We start from the raw sequence: 22,552 nt of genomic DNA, 5'->3' as shown, positions 1-22,552 counted from the left end.
CCTCCCTGCCTCCCTCTGTCTCTGCACACGCTCTACACACATACACACAGTCACATTCGCATGAACGTTTTCCTCTTGACTCCACCGGCCTGGAAACATCCTGTTCTTTGGATCAGATGAATAAGCATGGCTTTACTTATACATGTTCTCTGTAGAAACACAAAGGCACAGAGGTGTTGTTCCTTCTCCAGAAAGATTTGTTCTGCAAAAATGACAAAGGTCAGACAACCACAAGCTGTTTGTTTGGGTTTAGATGATTATTTATGTAAATCTTACCAATTTTTATAAAGTAGTAAGTTAAGTAATTTCCTAGCACTGGTTTACCCTTCCTAGTTTAAATGATGACAAAGTGTCAGATCTGAACTCAAAAGATACAGTGAGCATGAAACGAAGAGCCATCATCTTTCTGGGGAGAGAGTCTTTAAATAGCCGGTGTGTTCCGAAGCAGCGCCACCATGAGACAATACATGGGTCAAAGATGAGCCAGTCTTCTCTTCCTTTTTCACTTGGGATGTAAACATTTCACTCTGTGACACACACACACCCATGGACTTACCAACATCCAATATACTGTATACTGCAGTCTATACCATACACCAGAAGGAATGACACAAGAAATGTTACTGAAATCAAGTAGAGCAGACATGGATTAAGTTTTCTAATTTTTTAAATTTTTATTTTAGGCAAGGAAAGTTTATTTGCATAGCGCTTCCAAGAGATAAAACATTGGAAAATGCATTCATTTATTTCCTGACCCACTTGGGGGACATTCACATCAGACGTTTTGATCCGAATCCGATTCCATTTTCTCGGAAAGTCCGCTTCCCTTGGGGAGCTGCGAATGCGCCAAACTAATTCTGATTTGGACTAAAGAATTGAAATCGGTCCACCTACAAATGCAAGTCTCGCCCGTTTCAAGCAAACCACATACAGGAAGCGGACTACAAAAAAGTCACTTCCTGAATTTGACGTAGCATTGCATTGTGGGTACATACATAGTATCTCATTAAGAGTCCTCTGCCTCGTCTGTTGTTCATTCTCTGCCCATTGTTGCAGTGTATGTCTGCAGTATACTTGCATAAGACAAAATTTTAAAAAAACCAAAACAGCAATAGTTTCATCTTCATGTTTAGAAGTGGAGGAAACAAGAGTTTTCATCTTTGTGCAGGTCTTGTCCTCTCTTTTGCTAAATACTAGTGCAGCACCACCTTTGGTAAGAATGGGGATATATTATTCTCATGGTTTGGCTCATTTGACCAAAGTCCCGCATGAACGCGATCTCAGTCAGCATGGATACATCCCCCTATAGCTGAGCTGAGTTCCCTGTCGGACAGAGCCTAGCGCACTATCCTGATGTGAATGCAACCTTAGTTTAGGGAGCCAATCTCAGCAATCAGTGGAGAACATTAGAAAATAAAAAGCAAATCTTAAAATTAAAAACAAGAATGAAAGGAAAAGTAAAAAAAAAAACATTAGATAAAAACTATATAAAAAAAAAAAAAAACATGATCAAGTTTTATAATTACAGCTTAAAAGAAACGGCACAGATTTGGACTTTTAAATCAAAACTATTGAAATGCAGCTGAGAACAAGAGAGTTTTTAACCTGAGTGTTTCAGCTAATCTAAGGCTTTCTGGGAGCTTGTTCCAGACCTGTGGAGCATAGAAGCTGAATGCAGCTAATCCATGTCTGATTTTGACTCTAGGAACTGATAAGAGACTGGATCCAGTTGACCTGGGATATCTAGTAGGTTATACTGGATCAAGAGGTCTTTGATGTATTTTAGTCTTAAACCATTCTGAGCTTTTACCTCAGCAACAGAACTTTAAAGTCTATTCTCTGGCGGACAGGCAGCCAGTATAAAGACTGGACTGATGTGGTCATCTTTCTTGGTCTTAGTGAGGACTTGAGCAGCTGGGTTCTGAATGAGCTGCAGCTTTCTAATTGATTTTTTAGAATGACCTGGAAAGACACTGTTACAGTAATCAAGCTGACTGAAGAGTAAAGCACTGACTTCTTTTTCCAGGTCCTGATGTGACATCAGATCTTTTGCCCTTAAGATCTATTATCACCTCATGATGTAATCTTAAGGCGGTAGTGGGCTGACTTTGGGATTCTTCTTGATATGTTTTTCAAAATTTAGGTCTTGGTTTATTACTACACCCAGATTTCTGATCTGGTTGGTGGTTTTTAGGTTTATAGAATAAAGCTCCGTGGTGACCTTTTATCATTTTAGAATTCGGCTGAATCTTTATCTGAGACACTAGCTGAAATCATACAACTTATTTACATACTTGCGGCTCTGCTTGTTATCAGTGTCATGTTGTATGACCCAATGTAAGCCTCATATTCGACTGTATAATATTTTGATTTATAGAGGAGTACATCATACACCCAAAAACTGCAAGGTGTCCAGGTCATATGGCTGCAAAATAAGCCCAAATCACCCCCCCCCCCCCCCACCCCCCCACCCCCATTGTCAGGCTGGAGTAGGTGTTTGGGCTGAAATATGCTGCCAAGTTCTGATTGGAGAGAAAAGGCTTTTTCCTGAAAACCTTTCCAAGCAAGGCATACTTGTTCAGTCTTTTTCTAACTGTGCTGTCTTCAACTTTAACATGGAACATGCTAACCACTGCATCTGCATCTGCCATTCTTGTTTGATTTTTTTGGTTTCTGAGGTTCCTTTGACCTTCAAAGTTTGAAATTTGATTTAAAGGTTTGTTTTAGCTGACATTTTCCTCTAGAAACTCGGGCAGTCTGACTTTATGTTCCAATTCAAATGCACAATGACCTAACAAAGTTACATGCTAATACTTTGGAGGTATTGATTTTCACAGTTTTTTTTTTTTTGGTTTTTTTTTTTCTTTTTTAACATTTTGAATAAGATATTTTTTGACAAGGTCACTTAAAGGTTAAGAAGTCGTCATTGTAATTCATCCTCTCAGCGCTCAGGAATATGGATGTCTTTTCACTATTTTGTGGCAATCCATCTATGAGCTGTTAAAATATTTGTCCTTCACCTCTCAGATTCTTAACAGGCAGTCTGTTCTACACAGCTGCTATGAATCACAGTCCTAAGAGAGCAGGAGCATTATACTTCTGCCTTCTTATTTGATCATTTGGGTGAGGAAGTGTTTTCCCACTGATAAATCCCATTTGCTGTCACAGCATGCAGCAAAGCTCAGAGGAAGACAAATGTCATATTGAAAGCATTTATTGTGGATTAGCTAACATATGGACATAAATCATCATGCTGTCATTTCTGACACAACTATTGCAGTAAAAAAAAAAAAAAAAAATCTGATAATTATTTTTTGGACTCCACTACGGTGTTGTTAACATGCCCAGTGCATGAGGGGGGAAATGATTTTAGGTGTCAGTGTAACATAGCCTCCAAATAGTGTGTCATATCACAGATGGAAGAACTCTAGCCAAGCATGACAAATCTCCTTTCTTAAAATGTTAGTTCTTGGTGAAGAGCAGAGAGAGGAGTAACATGGAGACAGATTTAAAATCAAATCATTCTTTGAAATCACATTGACTACTGATTAAACCCTGCTGTACGATTCTCTACTGTAAAACTTTGTCAGAATGAGCTATTTATACTGAGGTTGTGGCTTATTTATTTTATTTATCATTAACTAGACATGTGGTTTAATCTGTTATGGTATTCATCTTGCTTTGTAGGTTATTGCAGCATAAAGTCATGACTGGTGTTACTTAGGTTTCTTCACTATCCAAGCTGAAGTTAAAGTTTTTTTTTTTAATACAAAATTATGCTTTATTTAACAGAAAGGGACTGTTACAGAATGGATGAATGATGGAATGATAATGGTTTATTAAGCAGTATGGATGTGTTTTTTTAAACACTTTCTATCCTCTTCCTCGGGCCCTGAAACGTTTTGTCTTTCTTCTCTTTACAGGATGGTTTACGCAGATTGTCGGGAAATGAATACATCCTTTCCACAAAGCGTGAGTTTACATAAAAGCTTGACACAAACAAGACTCTAGTTTTAAACTTCAGCTCCGTTATCAAAATCTAAAATCTTTTTCTTCTACTTGTGTTAGGCCTGATGTAGAACAAAAATTTCCACGTCTCCCTGTCTAACAGCTCTTTTCCTGCCTGTTGTTTTGCTCACAGAGCCCCACCATCTCCCCAGCCACCTGACAACCCCTCTGTCATTAAATGACATCCCCCCTCGTATTGCTCAGACTATGGAGAATGAAGACTCTTGGGACTTTGACATCTTTAACCTAGAAGCTGCCACCCTGAAACGGTGAGGCAGTAACACAGTCCAGAGCTACCAGAGGGTTTTATTTATCTTTTTCTTGTGGAAAAAGAGCTTAAGGTGAAGATTTGTGTTAAACTGACATATTGACTCCTCCTACAGACCTTTGACCTACTTGGGCCTGAAGATCTTCTCCCGCTTTGGGGTCTGCGAATTCTTAAACTGCCCCGAAGCTACTTTGCGCTCCTGGCTACAAGTGATTGAAGCTAACTACCACTCCAGTAACTCCTACCACAACTCCAGCCATGCAGCTGATGTTTTGCATGCAACTGCATATTTTCTGTGCAAGGAAAGGGTCAAGGTAAAACGGCAATAAAATAGCTGAGTCTATGCTTTCATTTTCTTTATAAAATAAAGTGCAAGTATCAGCATGTGCAAACACTGTTGATATGAACAACCTCAATGTGCATCCCAGAGCCTGGTTCATCTTGCGGTTGGAATTTTCTTCTACCAGGCACTAGTCTTTGTTCAAACCTGGGTGTCAAGTGACTCAACTGAGCCTAGTTGATCCTGGAGAGTCAGGGTTTTGCCCAAGTGTGTCAGTAGTTCAGTATCTGGTTGACCATGTGCACTTCTTTAAGCCGATTAGCAGACTGTCTATTTCTGACCTCGGTGGAGTGATCTTTCATTGGCTTACCATCTGAACTGTGAAGTTACATCAGTCAAGGTTAATGAATCCCTGGAATTTTGCAGGTCGTTTCCGTTCACAATTAATTTTAAAATTAGGCACTATTTTTACAAAAGACTCTCCAGAATGCTTTGTCTTTTTTCTTTGTAGCCTTATGAATAAAAACTGCAGATTGAGTAGTGTATTGCAGCTTTTTGTATAAATAAATGTGTGTTGCTTTATACATTCTGCAACAGAAAGGATGTGCTTGGTATTACAGGGGGACATTAAGCCTGAGCTTCCTGACAAGTTACTGCCGCATGCCACTTTTTAACTACAGACCACTGCAGATCACCATGTCTAGTGAAAAGAGAAGCCTATACTGTGTCAAGTTTTAACTAGTTTGTTATTCAGACAAACAGATTTTTCATTGAAGAAATAGTTGTTCCAGTTTCATATTTTGACTGATTTTTTTTTATGTTTGCATTAACAGCAAAGCTTGGATCCTATTGATGAGGTGGCTGCCCTGATTGCTGCTACTGTGCACGATGTGGACCACCCAGGCCGCACCAACAGCTTCCTATGCAATGCAGGAAGTGAGTTGGCTATCCTCTACAATGACACAGCTGTGCTAGAGAGTCACCATGCCGCACTGGCCTTCCAGATCACCACAAGAGACGATAAGTGCAACATCTTCAAAAACATAGAAAGGTAAGAGATTTATTACACTGTGAGAAGTTCAGTGTGGTACATTTTGAGTGCCTCGATTGTTCACTGTAATAAAAGGAAAATCCTAATTTAATTTCACACATATACACAGGATTCACAACAGTTGAAGCGCTTCCTTTCAGGAAACCAGAAGTCTGCACTATTTCATATTTTAATGTTATGGGTTATTACTGCTGATCTATAAGAGGACACATTATGTATTTGGAACTTCCCCTTCCCTTAATTACTTCCTTATTTTAGTTTTTTATGTGAGTTAAAGATCTGCAAAGCCAGAAAGTGCAGAACCCATACTGTAGACATGAAGCATTAAAATGTTAATTTGGAAAAGGAAAAAAAAGGAACTTTCCAGGGTATGCTCTAATGTAGGATTTTTTTTTGTACAAACAAAGCCTTAATTTGTGAGTTTTAGACAAGAAAATTAATATACGAGTGATCAGTCCTAGGTGCTTTAACTAAACAACCTCAATAAAGCCCATAATTTGAAGTTTGTAAAATTACCTATAATTCTTATTTTTAATATTCTGATATTAACACATGAAACGAGCTCATTGAAATATTGGGTCTTTTTGTTTTATACTAAATTTAGTATTTAAAGATACCAAAATAAGTATTTTTGATTAAAACGTGTCTTGACCTAATTACATATTATTAATGAATGAATCCCTCATTGAGTCATTTTTCATGCAAGTTACACTCTTTAAAATGTCTTGCCTTTCAATTCTATTGTCAATTACCTTTTTTTTTCATATTTCATATATGACATCACATTATACATATGTCTTATCTATCACAGTACTTTTTCTTGTAAGTCTTATTCTAGGAAAGCCTTTTTTTTTTTATAGTTATTATTATTTGGATCCCAGCTTGCAGCAGCTGACTGCAGCTATTCTTCCTGGGGTCCTATGTGACAGATAAAGATTACATTTATTGATGTTCATATTCACATACCTATACTTATACATACATACATACATACATACATTCACGTACAAACATACATACATACATACATTCACATACACATATGTACTGTATGCATACAGAAGCACATCAATACATATACAAATACAAACACATAGGCCTACACATACATACATACACGCATACACGCATACATGCATACATGCATGCATGTATGTATGTATGCATGCATGCATACATACATACATACATCCTTAACCCTATTAATGATAGAGCATTGTGAGGTTCAGGACTTTAACGTATGTAACTGCCAGCAATTTTCTTGTCCATTTTAAATTGCATTTTTTTCTCTAAAATTTAACTTTTTTTTTGTTTGAAACATTGGTGTTTTCTAAAATTAAATTCCCAAAAACTGCTTTTTATTGTAGAGGCTGTCCTTGTTTCAGTGTGAAGTAAGTAAGCCAACAAAACTGGTGCTCAGGAGACACAATAAATTTTATGAAGGGAAACAACTGTCACCATCACATGAATATAAGCAACTAATTCTGAGAGGTAGTGTGATGCTTCAGGCACTTAGAGGAAATATCACAAAACAGTTTATACCAGGGTAGTCCGAAGTTGGTCTTCACGGGGCCAATGTCCTGCAGATTTTAAATGCATTTCCTAATTTCCTAAACACCTGGACTTCTCATTGTAACCAATTCATTTGAACCAGATGTGTTGGAGCATGGATACATGGATTTGTGACCCTCAAGGACCGGAGCTGGACACCTCTGTTTAACACCCGCCGAGATCTATGAATTTATTATGTACAAACTTGATTTTTGTTTTGTGGCATTTTAAATTTGGTCAGTGGATGCCACGTTTTTCTGATACATATTTAACAACTATAAATGTTGTATAAAGTAGTTTAGTTTCTTTTTCTTCATAATGAATTAAATATGAATTGCTGCTTAAATGGACAAGCTGCTTCTGGTCCACACCAGAGGGAGTCGTTCCCTTCATCACCATGTAAGGCATTTGTAAGATCTGTGTCCAGTCAAAGTGTCAGCAGCTGTATTGCACTACTGTGCAATACATTGTCTGAGCCTTTCCAAACGGGGCCTGTAGAGATGGGATTGTTTCATATTTGAGATGACAACAGATGATGTAGCAATGTATAGTAATGCTTATTATTTTCATCATTCATAGCCCTTTTAGATAACAGATTTATAAATGAGTATGGTACGGACTCTTTGAATTAAATGAGTGGATATTGTTTTAGCATGCAGCTGAAAGCCTATAATAATTTTTATTTTATAAAGACGATGTAACTGAATTTAATCATCTATCAAAGAAATGTATTGTGTGCCTATATTTACTTTTGTTTAGAGCCTTTGCTAAAACGGTCTTAAAAAACAAATTGCAGTTTATGTTGAGTTGAATCTATTCCAGATCAAGTAAATTTAACTTAACTTGAACAATTCAGCTTATTAAACAGACTTTTCTTCATAGATAAACTTATAATAACATACAGAATATTTTTATATGTTTAAAAAGTTAAATGAATTTAATTCACTTTCATATATAGCCATCCTTGTTAAAAAATGTTTGTTGGGACAAACGTATAACATGACAGGCCGTAGGGGCAATGAGCTAAGTCTGCATATTTGCTGATGAAAGAAATACACTGTGTGTGAGAGTGTGTGTTTGTGTGTTAACACTGGCAGGATAGTAATGTGATTTGAGTCCCAAAACAGAATAGCTCACATGTGCTGGTCCCCTCGGAGGGGGACGGTGAACAAAGCGGCCATTCATCGCCACTGTCGCTGCCGTCAGAGGGAGAAAACTGTTCACACGGGTTTCCATGCTATTTACCACACTGTCACTCCCTCCCACTGTTTTCTCCTGTACTCCTCTCCCTGCTTTTCTCTCCTTCACCCTTCTGATATTTGTCCATTTTTCCCCATGTCTCCTCTTCCCTCTCCAGGAATGAATATCGAACTTTACGACAGGCCATCATAGATATGGTGCTTGCAACTGAGATGACCAAACACTTTGAACATGTCAACAAATTTGTGAACAGCATCAACAAGCCACTGGCTGCTCTGGAGGAGAATGGGGTGAGATTAAAAAATGACAACAGAGTGCTATATGGCAATAAAGAAGGGTCCTTCTGTATTTTATTTGATCACACTGTCACTTGCACCACATACGAGTTTAAGCAGTCAAAGAGACGATGATGATGATGATGATAACACTTCGAGGGACACATGGCCTGTGGTTGCCTGGATTCAGATTGCTTTTCTAAGAGAGAATTTTACAACTTGGTACCATCTTTCTCATCCCTGTGTGGAATGCTCAACACAGAATTTTAAAAGTTGTCATGCCTTTTAAAGGCAGGGATGTGAAGAATACAGGACTTGAGACGTGCTGCATTTAAGTTTTTTCGTAAATTCTAATAGAGGTCAGTGAAAAACAAAAAGTTGCAAACACATTAAGGACGGGACAAGCATCATCACCTGAGAGTAATAAGACTTTGTGAAGCCATCTATGCTGATTTAAAAGTGAAGTAGTTTAATTTAGTAATCTTAGTCAAGTGCAGCATACATAGTTTTTTCTCTCTGTGTGTAATAGGATCTGTTTGCTAAGAACTTCTTTTTTTTGTAATAACAGTTTACTTCTGTGTTGTTTAGGGAAACAGTGATGAGGAATCTGTCAAAAGCATCCTGACGGCCCCTGAGAACCGTATCCTTGTCAAGCGGATGCTGATTAAGTGTGCAGACATTTCCAACCCATGCAGGCCTCAGGAGCTCTGCATAGAATGGGCAGGACGGATCTCAGAGGAGTATTTTGCACAGGTACTTTACTAAACAAAAACTTAAGTGTTCACAGTGTGTGGATATTAATCAAACTAGCAATAACTGCACTTTGTATTCTTGTAATTTATGTATCTATTTGACAAGATTTGTGCTTTTGCCCCTTTCTGCAGACTGATGAGGAGAAGAGACAAGGTCTACCAGTGGTTATGCCTGTGTTTGACAGGAACACGTGTAGCATCCCAAAGTCCCAGATTTCCTTCATAGACTACTTCATTACAGACATGTTTGATGCATGGGATGGTAAGGCGCACAGCATGACATTAACACAGGAGATACTGTAGGTATGCATGTGGAACATGCTTTGGAGGAACATGTTTTATCTCTGTATCAGAGATGCCATCAAGAATGTCAGACTGAAATGTTTAGTAATCTTTGAAGAAATATGAGATACTCTGATCCAAAAAGTGCATAATTTAATACAGTAATTCTGTTAAAAACTAAATATATCATCATTTAATGAATATTTGGAAGCTGCACGGTTGCACAAAGTCGTTTTTTTTGTATTTAATATTATTTACAAGTGTTGTGGTAATGGGACATAACTGTTTGGCTCTTAATTTATGGACATTTGTGACACATGCATGATTTAATGTTCACATGTTGTTTGTAGAAAAACAATTAGAAACCAAAACTGATGCTTTCTGGCACAAGACAACTACACCTCACATTTCCCAAAACCAAATTCATAAAATACATGTAAACCTTGTCCATCTAACTAAAATCACACAAAACTGAAGCTGTCAAAACCAGACAGATAACATTCTTGATGATGAAATGACTCATGTAAATGCTCAGCTAGGCTCAAATGGGCACGGGCAGTTTCTGTCCCAGGCTTTCACCTGGACACCTGCAAGCAACGGAAAAAAGACGTATACAGAAGAAGAAGAATGCAGTAACAGAGAATATTCACAAGGGATGGGAAACATGTCATGTGAAGCTAATTACATGTTGGGCTAGAGAGACCTGACTACAAACAAGAATCTTGTCTTTTTACACATATAAGCTTGTCATTCAGTACCATTAATTAACAAATTAATGGAAGTATTTAATTGCAATACATCCTTCACGGTTTGATACCATGCCTCTGCTTTTTTTTTTCTTTTTTTTTTTTAACCATTTTTCCAGCTTTTGCAGACCTACCTAATCTTATGCAGCACTTGGACAACAACTTCAAGTACTGGAAAAGCTTGGATGACCGGAAGCTGCACAGCCTGCGACCACCTCCAGAGTAGGTGCGGCAGTCTTCAGCCCTGGCACTCCACAGTTTGGGGCAGCCCTCCTCTCTCTCTCTCGCTGGGGTGTCTCTGTCCCTGCTAGCCCAGCTCAGCCAGCCAGCCAGCCAGCCACAGGGCCTCCTCGCCTTCACTCTCCTGCTTCTGTAGCGCGCCGAGCGTCCATATGTCCGTCCATACAGAAACCACAGAGAGACTTCCTGATGCAGCAGTAATATTGCTGGCTTTTCAAAGCCTGTCAGATGAGAACTGTGATAAACAGACACGGACATACAGCATCTTTATGAACTTCTTGGGCCTCTCAGGCATTTGCAGTGTAGCTGGTCAAGTGAAATGACTGAAATAGGGTCCTCACTGGTCTCTTGGCAAAGCATCTGACCTCTGATTACCACGTAGACACTCCTGTCTGCCTGTGAATTTGCTAATATAGTAAAAACTGCTTGTTTACTGAAGAAGTGGATGGAAGTGTGGTCTGCTTATGAAGGTGTCTAGTCCACGTCAGGCCATGTAATCACTGTTGACCTCCACCCCTGCTCGCAGCGAGGCAGGACTTCTCCTTCGACCTCTGGAGGCCACACCATGAAAGAACACTCCACGGCTTTCTTTTTTTTTTGTTTGTTTGTTTGTTTTCAGGCTATATTTTTTGCGTGTCCTTCAGAAACACAACCAAGGTGACACCTTGATGTCATAACAGACATAAGAGAGGATGCTTCCTTAATGGGTCAGGGAGTGGACCGTCATTCTGGGCCACTGCTGAGAGACAAAAACTTCCACATCTTGATCATAGGTGTCTAATTACAGATGATTTGGTATGCTAATTTTCCTTAGATGTTCCATATTTTCTATATTAAATTCCATAAATGAATTAGTTGATATATAAGAAAATAAAGTTAAAAATAGAGAAAAGCCAAAGCTAATTAAGTCAAATGCTACTATAACTAAAAAAATAAAAATCACAATTATTATTAATATGAAACATTACCTTGTTAAACATTTTTATTTTCTTATCAAGAGTACAGTACCAGTTTGAATGAACACTTTTGTATTGCACTGTAAACAATATTAGAAATGTCTACGTCTCAGTGATTTGTCCGGGGATGGGATGTTGCATTGGAGAATAAGCTGTTATAGTTGATCATCAGGAGATCGTGTATGTGTGCATGTATGTGTGTCTGCAAGCGAGAATGTGTGGGAGTCTTTTGGTTGTTGGCGCGAGTCTGTGGGTGTATTCATTGTTGCAACAATCCCTTACTCTTGGTTTAATGCTGTAAACCGCTTGACATTTGACAACAGCAGAAATATGTGAAAACATTTTGGACTTGAAAATTTTTTCTCCCAGAAATTTTTGTATCTGGTTTATCCTACTGAAAAGACTGCCTTATTTTATACAATATTTATACAGTACATCCCACTGTGCAACTGCAACAGACATCTGGACTTTTTATTATAACATAGTCAGAAGGTTATGTTCAAGTAAATTTCAATATTTTTATAGACAATGAATTTTACACTGGATTTGCAGCAGACGAGATCAACCATTATAGCTATCTGAATACTTGTGAATTAAAAAAAAGTCACACAGAGCATGTATGCAGAGAACTAAATGGTAAAGCAGGACGTGGATTGCAGAGTTGTCTATCACTGTCTTCAAGCAGTCTCCTAGAGGCCAGCTTGCATTGATTTCTGATCAAACATCATTCTATTTTGGCCACTTGTCCAACATCTTTATGCACAGACCCAGGGAACAGTTTTTTGTTCAAGGTTGGATTCAGATTAGGATACTAATATATCTTAAATATTGTTGCTTATTAAGAATATTTCCTTTTTAAACAGTATATAAATGCCATAACAAGCTAAGCAAGTGGTGGTTCATAAGATGCATTGACTACAGTTATCTTTGTTTCTCTCTTATGACAGAACTGTACACTCAATCAGGGGATTTGTTTTGTTCCTTCTGATTCACATTTTGGTCTGAAGGCACGGAAAAATTAGAAACTATTCAATGAAAAATAAAATAATGTCAACTATATGTTTGCTGTTTATTTTCTGCAAGAATTTGGTGTTCTTACTTCTCATCTGTGTATGTATTGCTGCATTTTTCCCCTTACTCTTAATTAGCATACAGTAGTGTATAAGTGTACTGGATGTCTTGCAGAGAAAATTTATTCTTCTTTCAGTGAAAATCTCAACAGGTTTAAAGAACACCTTTCATCACATAGAATATTGCAAATTGCATTTGCACTAACAGAGTAAAGCTTGAACTATAGCTACTGCTGTGTCTCCCTGTTCTGAGGTCCTCAACAGTAATTAAACCTCAATTATCATTGCCTTTCAAACAAGCTGTAAGAAATTAGTTCTATGAATTCATTTTTAAAATTGGACATATGATTAAATGAGTCACTAAACTTTTTTTTTTTTATATCCATACATCTTCTGTGGCTTATCTGAGTTTAGTTCATGGGAGCAGAATCTCAGGAAAGGAAACTCAAAACTTTGCTTTCTCTGGCAACTTGTTCCAGCTCATCCAGGGAAATCCCAAGGCATTCCTAAGCCAGTGTCTTGACTCTTACCAGGGACTTCCTTCTCGTCGGTTGTGGATAAAACGCTCACAATGGACAAGCCCAGGAGGCACTCTTATCAGGACCCCTAAAGAGAAAAGTCATGTTTGCAAATAATGCACAATTTCTTCTTCCAGAAGCTATATACACTATGAAAAATGCTGAAAAAGATTCTTGATTAGATTTGGTAAAAAAAAAAAAAAAATTAAAAAAAAAAGTTTAAGAAGGAATTGTGGTCACAGTTAATTCAGTTTGTTGTTGTTTTTTTCTTTATACAATGCCATTTCACAGCAGGTAAACAATTGTCTCGAGAAGAAACCAATTCCACCTGAGCAAGCACAACATGGTGAATAAGGAAAAAGCAGCAAGACACTGCACAGAATCAGGTTTAGAGAGGGTTAAGTAACTATATGGTTGAATTTGAAGGGACAAGAAATGAAAAACAACAAGAGGGACAGCAACAACAAAGGCAAAATAGTGTTTGCCTTCTGTTGATAGCCATAGATGACAATATACTCAACATCTAACATGGAAAAATATGTTCTAGTATCCTGTGTTGAACTCTCATGTTTCCCTCTTCCATCCACCATAACCTCTGCAAGATGAGCATGAATACAGAAGATGTGCATATCTGATGAAAGTTTGCATTCGAATGACCCTTAAAACTTTCCTTTTATTTTGTTTTTTTAATTGAAAGTTTTTACAACAAAAAAAATAAAAATAAATAAATCTTAAAACAATGGGAGATTAACACTGTGTTGAAATAATAGCAATATGTGGAAAATACTGAGTATAAATTGCGCCACGTACATAAACGTATACATTAGATAAATAAATAAACCCTGTAGCGCCTGCAGACTATTCTAGATAGTTACATAACAAGACAACAGCTCCGCTTCCGCCAGACAGGTCAGACTTTGCGACAAGCCGTCAGAGGAGATCTCCAGGCAGCGCAGACCGATGGCGACGGTCGTTCAACGTAAACTATATTAGGGACTGCTAAAATTTAATTTTAGATTTTCCGGTACAGTGCTATGTCTTCGGGAATGACAGGACAAACACCGTAAGTGTTTAATTTGGAATAAATTTACCGACCAATGCATTGTGCTAGCATGCTAAAACCTCACCATAAGCTAATGCTAACTGCCGTGTTTCGGTTAGCTGACCTGTTAGCAAAAGTTAGCTTTCGAGGTATTAGTTATGCCACTAACACAAAACTATTTCAGTTTATCTAATTGACTGTTTTTTTTAAAAAAAAAAATAATCCAGCAGGTTTTTGTAGAGCCCCAGATATATTCATAGCATATAACGATTACAGTTCATATCGTAATTTGATATGTTAGCATGCCTAGCTGTAGCTTTAGCTTCAGTGTATGTTAGCGCTAACTTTAGGCTGTTTTATGTTCTTGAGAGCAAAGCCATATTATTTGACGCAAAAGAAAACTTAAATCCTTTAGGCTTAACCACTTTTAAATAAACATGGACTTCCGGAAGTTTTTAGGAGGCAGTTTACTTAAACATGTTCACGAATGTTTTAATGAAATTTAATTATTCATCTTAAAAGGCCTTTTAGGTCTTTACATTTGACATTTTGCGATTGTGAAAATTTTACTTTGTAACTAACAGGAGATAAATGTGATTATTTCTCTTAAAGAAACAAAGAGTTCGCCAAAACTCGCACATGCATTTAGTTGGCTAGTTAAAGCAGAGCTGTCCATGGGGACTGCTGTCCTGCAGCTCTTGGATGTTTCCTGCTGCAGCACACCTGAATCCGATTGATAGGTCAATAACACTATTGGACAGTAGTTGATCACAAGCTGTGAAATAGTCATTTAATTAAATCAGTTGTGTTGGATCAGGGAGATATGTAAGACCTGCAGGATTGAGGCCTTCGAGTACCAGAGCTGGATACTCCTGGTTTAGAGAGTGGTAAATCTTAGTTCTGGTGTAGCAGTCATTGAATATTAGTAAATGATTGTCATTAAAGCAGTTGTGACTTATAATTGCTCTTTGTTAAGTAATATCACTGTTAGTTTTAGATTAGTGGTATTAAGTAGTAGTATTTGGTATCACAAGGCAGTTTTGGTGACAGCTTTTTATTATTGTTCACATTTACTTTTACCTTAGTTTTAAAGCCAAGTGTGCAACTGGCATTGTTAAGTGTGGTGCTACAACAAAACCTGACATAAAAACTAGTGGATGCTTAACTAAACCTCACTTAGTCACTATATGACTGAGACAAATATTCAGATGTATACATTTTCATATAAACAGGTTATATCAGAAACAATGAAATGGTATTTAGCAGAAAACATTGCAAATAATTAGGAAACATTACATTAAGTTCAAATTAGTCTATTCAGGCAGTTGTATTACAACAGAAACAGGCCTAAACCTGAATTGTAAAAAATTTTGTTTGTGTTATCAATGAATATATTTTTAAATTGACTTTTTTTTTTTTTTTTTTTTAAATTTTATCTTTCTATTATTCTCAGCTGCCTATCCAGCCGCTGGGATCAGCCAGCTCAGCCTAAACAGAGTGTAGACATGCAGCAACAGAGGAGTATTGGAAATGTTGCTCTGCCTGTCTCTTTATCAGGAGCTGCAAGCTCTGCTGGTTCAAACAGAACAATCTCCCAGCCACCTGAGACAGAAGAAAAGCCAGCACCTCAAGGAGGAGTTGAGATGGCAGCAGCAATGGCTGCTAAAATAAATGCCATGTTAATGGCAAAAGGAAAGCTCTTGACTCCCCCACCATTACTTGCAAAGGTCAATATTTCTTAGAAAAGTTTAAGTAGTATTTGAATGTCTATTTGTGTGTTACTTAAGAACTGGCAATCTCATTTTTAGACACCTCCAAGTATTCCAGTACCAACCTCTACCGAAGAGATGGTGGCCACAGAGGTTGATATAAATGATGTACCACTAAATTGTAGGGAACTTCTTACTAAAGGCAAAACACAAGAGGAGGTGAGTGGGGAATTTTTCATGACATTGTTGAATTTGATACAGCATACAAAAGAAAAGAGTAAGTGGGAAACGAAGTTGCAAAATGCATGTACTCTCTAAACTTACTCAGATTTCTTATTTTCAGATTCGGCAGTTCAGTGGAGCTATTGTCTCAACAAAAGGTCATTATATGACTGAGTCTGAAAAGGGAAATGGAATAGGGTATGTTTTGACACACACATCTGAATGTCTTGGTCTGAACTCATATTTCATGGTCCAAAGTCTGATAATTTAAAAGTGTATTTTAATGGTGCTTTTACAGAGAGAAAAGTATAGAAAATTAAGTTCATAAAACCAGAAGTCTTATTTGTATTTATCTAATTTTCTCTTCAATATATTGCTTCCCAACTTACAACACTGTTAGACTTTTATGTCCAACATTTATCTGTAGTCTACCTTGAGGTTGGATAAGTAACTGTAATAATATGTAAAATATCTGCTACTAATAAAACATGACAGATATTCTGTAGTTTGCTGCATGAACAAGCAAAAGTCTTTAAGTCTCTATATATAAGTGAATTTGTTTTACATACAGAGTTGACAAGTGATGTAAACTGCAATAATTCATCTGGCAGTTTTGCCAAACAGATGACTGTGAATTGGTACAAAAGTTAATACATTTACAACTGTTTTCAGCTGACAATGTTGTCTAACAACATAGCATGGTAATGCTAACACACAAGAATTGGACCATTGCTACTGAATACAATTCAGCTTTGTAAATAATATTCATAAATGCACATTTAATGACTATTAAAATAAACCTGTATTACAATATATAACAAATTTGAAATGCCTAGTTAACATTACTGATAATTGGTTTACAAGGGAGGAACACATTTTGTAGCATTATGGAGTTGAGTGTCTTGTTCAAGGATATTTTAACATGAATTTCGCAAGCTGAGGATTGAGTCGGCGGTCTCGCAATAAAATGGCTATGCAAGGTCTTAAGTTACTGTCACCTCATGTATGTGTAAAATTGATCTTAAAGGGATTTTATTTATTTTTTAATAAACTTTCTCAACTCTGCTTGTTTTATTGAAGGGGTGGCAGAATTTAGTTGTGTAATGCTTTTGCAGGAATCATGATAATCACAGTTTCTGAGGTGTTTATCTTATGCAAAGTGTGCTAATGTAATCTGTCAGCATGTCCTACTGTGTTTTACATTTCCAGTGTGAAAAAGTTGTGCTATTTTTGAGCAGTTGTCACTGACATTTCTGATTTTCTTTCATTTAGACAAAGACCTCTGTATTTGTATGTCCAGGGAAAGACTCAAGATCAGGTCAATAGTAAGTAGTGGTACTTTTATGTGCTTAATTAGATAAGCCCATGTTAGATTGACTGTAGAAGATGTTCACTCACTGTTGACTTTCTGCAACATTAGAAGCAGTGATTAGAATAAAGGAGATCATCTCTGAGGATGTGATGCGGGCCTCTGCAGCATCAGGACAGCAGGCTCCTGTATTGCCACCACTCACCCTCTACCCTCAGCCTCCTCGTCCCATCATTCCCCTTTCAGTGCCACGGTTGCCCAACGCCACCTCAGTGCCAGCCCAGGGACATCGACCTGCAGCTCCTCATACGGGGGTAGGTGGGCATATCATCTGTGTTGCAATTCATGCCTCTGCATCAATGAAACATTTTAAAAACTATCCTAATTAAATTTCCTATCTGGGCAAGCACTATTCATTTTGGTGTTACATAGACTGACAAGCTGCACTCTGTATCGTTATCTTGAATCTTTTAGTTTCTCCTCTCGCTACACTATCTTTTTTTTAATATTGCACATAAGTCAGATGGTAAATAGCTCTGCATTGTACTTACTTGCTACAGATTTCCTGATTGCAGTTTATGACAGGTGTTTTTAGTTTAAATACCCAGAGAACTGACATTTAATTTATTTAAGATTTTAGTATTGAATAGCCTTCAATATGTGGTGCATCATTTTAAATTGGGGTTTATACATGGAGGTTAAAGAAAGTGAGGCAAATGAAGACTATGTTGCCTGTACTGATACCCACCTCCAATATTAACTAGCAGAGAGAACGTCCCTGGTCTACAGTAATATGCCATGGATAACTGCATCTGCTGACAAAACCTTTCCACTGCATGTTAAACCTGTTCTATGAATTCGTTTTTGCATAGTATTTTGAAACATGAATTTCTCTTTATTTCTCCTCAGAGTTTTGTGCACACAAAGATTTTTGTGGGACTGGACCAAGCATTGTCTTCATTTAAAGTAAAGGAAAAGGTTGAGGGTCCAGGAGGTGCATACCTAAGTCACATCCAGACCGAAACAGGGGCTCGAGTCTTCCTCAGAGGAAAGGGATCTGGTTACATAGAACAGGCTTCAAAACGAGAGTCTTTTGAGCCTCTTTACGTTTACATCAGGTGTGTTTTGTTATTGATGAAAGATCATTGACCTAATCTGCTTTGTGTAAGAATTTTGTTTTGTTAAATGAAGTAAACAAACTCAGATGCATTTTATGGGGTTTCAGATTCATAATAACCATTTAAAATCCATTTGCATAAAAAAATAAAACCGATTTGCATTTTTCACTGAGTCTCCTTCCTCCTGTTACAACAATGATCCTGTCTGTGTAACAGCCATCCTAATGCTGCAGGATTGGAGTCGGCAAAGAAACTCACAGAGAGTCTGCTGGAAACTGTAAGTTCACAAAATTGTCACTATATAAATAAAATGAGATCAAGTTCATTTGCATCAAGCGAAAGTCCGTGGGGAGGTGTAAGAAGGTGAAACTACTGAAGCATATAGTTTTCACTGATACTCACCTCCAAAATTGAATGTGGTAGTGTGAACCACCTGATCTCCAGAGAAAGATCTAGAGTGCTCTGCAGCTACCCACAATCCTATTACTGAAAATAAATCAGTGAAGCCTCTGTGAAATTTGTCTAGCTCATGAAGTGGTTCTTATTTTGGTTCAATCTCAGGTGAGAACTGAACATGCCCGAATGGTGTCTGCATACACAACCACAGGCTCAACACAGGGTGAGTATTCTTGTTACATCTTGTAATTAGACAGGCATTTTCCAACAAGGGGACCAAATTTCAGGTATTCTGTGTCGACAGCCTTATAATCATTAATCTTCCCTTGTTTGGCCTTTTTTAGTGGCTCAGCAATAAGTTGAAACAGTAGGTTAAAGTTGTCAAGACGCCCTGTTCTTCACCATGTTCTATGGGATATATGCTATTAATTCAGCATTCTATACTGTCATTTCAGCATACGCAGCACATGGATTTCCAGCTAATAGCAGTTACTCTAACCAAGGGTCCTGGTATAACTACCCAGCAAATGGGTATGCTGGCGGCTATGCAGCGTATCCAGGAGCCGGTGGTTATTGGAGTAATGCAAATGGTCCCTCAAGTCATTCTAACTTGTCGACAAACCCTCCATCTTCTCAGGCAATGGTTCAGTATCCCGTGTGTCCTAGGAAACCGCATCCCTATCTTGTCCAGGTAATTACTGAAACTCAAGCTGTCAGTACTTGATGTGTTGATGGTTTGTGTTTTGAAATGAGTTTGTCAGCTGCTGGTTTTTATCTTAATCTAAATGATTATTTTCATCAGTTGCTGAATTGGTGGGAAAGTGACTAGTTCATCTCACAGCCACAAACCTGTCGAGGCCTTTGAGGCATATTAGTTTTTCCTTTTAAATCTTGTGGCAGCTTTAGTGTGTATGTGTTGGTTGTACTTTACTTAAGGATCCAGGCAGCAGTGAGACAGTGGAGCCTGAAGGATCTTTAAACACCCCCCCTGACTCAGGAAGTCCCGAACGTCATTTCCAAGAGGGGGCTAAGGATGAACAGGTTAGCTCGAGAGCAAGGCCTGTGCACATCACTAAAACATAGTTTTGGCTGTTTTAATGTGATCGTGACTGTTAAACCCAACCCCCTCATAGGCACTGCTTATTGTCTGCCCAGTTGTCACCATTGCAGATGGGAGACACTTCAGGCATCACTGCTACGCCACAAAATGGAACAGAATTACATAATCGTTTTACATAAAGTCTTTCCTTTGCTGTAAATGCGTGTTGTTGTTTTTTTTTAAGAAAACTAGCTAAGCGTGGAGTTGATAAATATGTGATTTTGTCATTCCCATCCCTACTGCAGACCACCACTAAAGGAAACGGAGCAAATCCATTTTATTGTATGTGTGGGTTTTGGCTGTATCCCTGTGGTGTTCTAAAAATAATCATTTGGAAATTCCTGTAAACTATTATAAATCCGAAATGTTTTTCAGGCTTTGATCTAAATCTTTCGAAGCTGTTTGTAAGATGCGTGTCTCTTGCTGTAAGCACAGATGAGAATGAAATTAAGTAGATGCTTAACTATGACTATTTGATGAAGTTCTCGTTAGCTAATACTGTTCTGTCAAACATTTTCGTCAAAAGCTGAAGCTTTGATAGTCATGAGGGATTTTCTTTTCAGCCTACCAGTTTATCCCCAGAGGGTCCTGCTCACCTGGAGTCAACCCTTCCAGTATCCAGTGTTGGGGAAGAGAAAGAAGACAGGTCTGTTTAATATATCTTACATTTTTCTTAATATTGCTCTTGACTCCTGTGTTACAGAGATATTGAGATTTTGTTTCCTCTTTAGGTTTCTAATGCCTCCTCCACCCCCTTCCTTTGTGGCTCCTGCCCCTGTTCCACGCAAAAGGCCAAGGGATGCTGTGACAGAGGAACCAGCTTGTCTTCCCAGCAGCACCGCATCAATGGGTATGTGTTTCTTTGTTTCCAAATATTCTGAGAGCCTGAGTGTTCGGACGTTTCTTCTGAGGAGATGTCTTTTGCATGACATAGCATCTCCCCCCATGGAGGAGTGGGGAGGTGTGGAGACCTGTGTGAATCTCTCCACTGGTAGAACTCACTAACATGCTCTTTCTGTATATGTTTTTTTGTCTTTCCCCTGTTTTCTCTCTCAACATGTGTCTCTGGACGTGCCTATAATGGATGTGTGCTCTGCTGCCGTTTCATTTGATATCTTCCCTCCCCTGGCTGTGGATCAAACGAACTCAAAAACCACCGCTTTTATGGGGCTCCTCAATGGGTTTCCTTTTTTGTTTTGTTCTCTTTTTGTCTTTCTTGCTCTTTTTTTTTTAATTTTTTATTTTTTTATTTTATTTTTTTATATCTTCCACCTTCCTTCTATTCTGTCTCTCCATTTTATTGTGCCCTTAACAGGTGTTCAAGAAGATGTGTGCGTGAAGAAGACTAAAGTGAAGGAAGATGCTTCAGGGCTAGTGCCCTATGGAGGAGATTCCTCCGATGAAGAGGAGGAGAGGACACACAGCAGTAAGACAGAAAACTCTTAACCTCTGCCCGTCCTTTCCCACTGCCCCAAGATATTCACAGACCCAAAGTCTGCATTCAGTATCGCAACACATTTCTCAAACTCCCAAAAGAAGGAAAAGTCAACCATTAAATCACCATACATAGTTTTACAACTACACCACCCACTTTTCTTTGTTGAACCAGCCACTTTTTTCTCTCCATGTGGCTATTAAGGAAACTTCTGTCACTACTTTAAGAAAAGTTTCATTCAGTGTCAAATTGACATACTTCATACAGCAGAATGTATAGTACATGTAATTTGTCCAATTGTTTAAAAAAAAAAAAGAAGAAAATACTCAAAAATAACAAGATTCTGGTGCTTTACTGGTATTTTAAATACAAAGGGTTTATATGTTTATTTTCAGCCTGCTCTCAAAGTTTTGTGGTACTTTTTTTTTTTAAACCATTTTGGCCCTGACTGAAGAAACATGCTTTTTTTTTTTTGTCTGAGTAAGCATATTTAAATTGATGCCGAGCTGTGTAGCTGATTATAAATGTAAAAATATAGCTACTCACTGGCTTTAATCTCACATGCATTTATGTTCAGATTACTGAAATCCAAATTATCATGTGGGTACCTGTCACTTTTTTACCATCTTGAGTATTTTTTAATGAAAAAAACCACAAAACTATAATCTTTCATACTTTTCCTCTGACAAACAGCTCTTTTTTTCTGACCATAATTTATGGACTTTCCACAAGTTAAGTGACCATTAAATGAGTTCACAAAACTAAAACACTATCAGTAGCCACTTTTTTTTTATTAGTATGGAGGAAGGGCGGGTGAACTATTCCATTTTTAGGATGTGAATACAATTGTATATTAATGAAGAGATTTTTTTTTCTTTTTGTTTATTTTATTTTTTCAGCTTTTGTCAATCCTAAAAACAAGCCCTTATTTGCCCTTTTAAAATTTAACACCTGGTCTGCTGCAGTTAACGATGGTTTAAATACATATTGTAATATTCAGTGGAACCTTTTCTGATCTTGGAAAA

General features: G+C 37.7%; 2 protein-coding genes across 12 annotated transcripts in view; both read left to right on the top strand.

Moving 5' to 3' along the window:
* pde8a (phosphodiesterase 8A) overlaps positions 1–12,652 on the top strand; it is a 54,707-nt gene extending 42,055 nt beyond the window's left edge. For all 7 annotated transcript variants that reach the window (XM_079245992.1, XM_079245991.1, XM_079245993.1 and 4 more), the window contains 8 exons: positions 3,924–3,972; positions 4,142–4,277; positions 4,392–4,590; positions 5,390–5,607; positions 8,516–8,648; positions 9,222–9,386; positions 9,518–9,647; positions 10,533–12,652. In XM_079245992.1, the coding sequence (XP_079102118.1) occupies positions 3,924–3,972; positions 4,142–4,277; positions 4,392–4,590; positions 5,390–5,607; positions 8,516–8,648; positions 9,222–9,386; positions 9,518–9,647; positions 10,533–10,639 (1,137 nt within the window). In that variant the 3' untranslated portion in view covers positions 10,640–12,652. The remainder of the gene's footprint in view (positions 1–3,923; positions 3,973–4,141; positions 4,278–4,391; positions 4,591–5,389; positions 5,608–8,515; positions 8,649–9,221; positions 9,387–9,517; positions 9,648–10,532) is intronic.
* A 1,465-nt stretch (positions 12,653–14,117) lies between these two features.
* Positions 14,118–21,554, top strand: LOC306755917 (KH homology domain-containing protein 4-like). 5 transcript variants are annotated; one of them, XM_079240498.1, is made up of 14 exons: positions 14,118–14,260; positions 15,693–15,966; positions 16,048–16,167; positions 16,292–16,368; positions 17,443–17,495; positions 17,591–17,793; positions 18,389–18,597; positions 18,814–18,874; positions 19,159–19,216; positions 19,449–19,684; positions 19,930–20,034; positions 20,656–20,738; positions 20,824–20,942; positions 21,408–21,554. In XM_079240498.1, the coding sequence occupies exons 1-14, from the start codon at positions 14,232–14,234 to the stop codon at positions 21,536–21,538; spliced, it is 1,758 nt and encodes a 585-aa protein (XP_079096624.1). In that variant the 5' UTR covers positions 14,118–14,231; the 3' UTR covers positions 21,539–21,554. The 5 variants fall into 5 exon arrangements, with proteins under 5 accessions (XP_079096624.1, XP_079096623.1, XP_079096622.1 ...); XM_079240497.1 differs by lacking the exon at positions 21,408–21,554 and having other exon boundaries at positions 17,594–17,793; positions 20,824–21,225; XM_079240496.1 differs by lacking the exon at positions 21,408–21,554 and having other exon boundaries at positions 20,824–21,225.
* The last annotated feature ends 998 nt before the right edge of the window (positions 21,555–22,552 follow it).

The sequence above is a fragment of the Telmatherina bonti genome (genome assembly GCF_933228915.1).
Source record: "Telmatherina bonti genome assembly, chromosome: 1".
Classification (NCBI taxonomy): Eukaryota; Metazoa; Chordata; class Actinopteri; order Atheriniformes; family Telmatherinidae; genus Telmatherina; species Telmatherina bonti.
The sequence above is the reverse complement of the archived record's forward strand: the minus strand, read 5'-3'. Positions and strand labels throughout refer to the sequence as shown.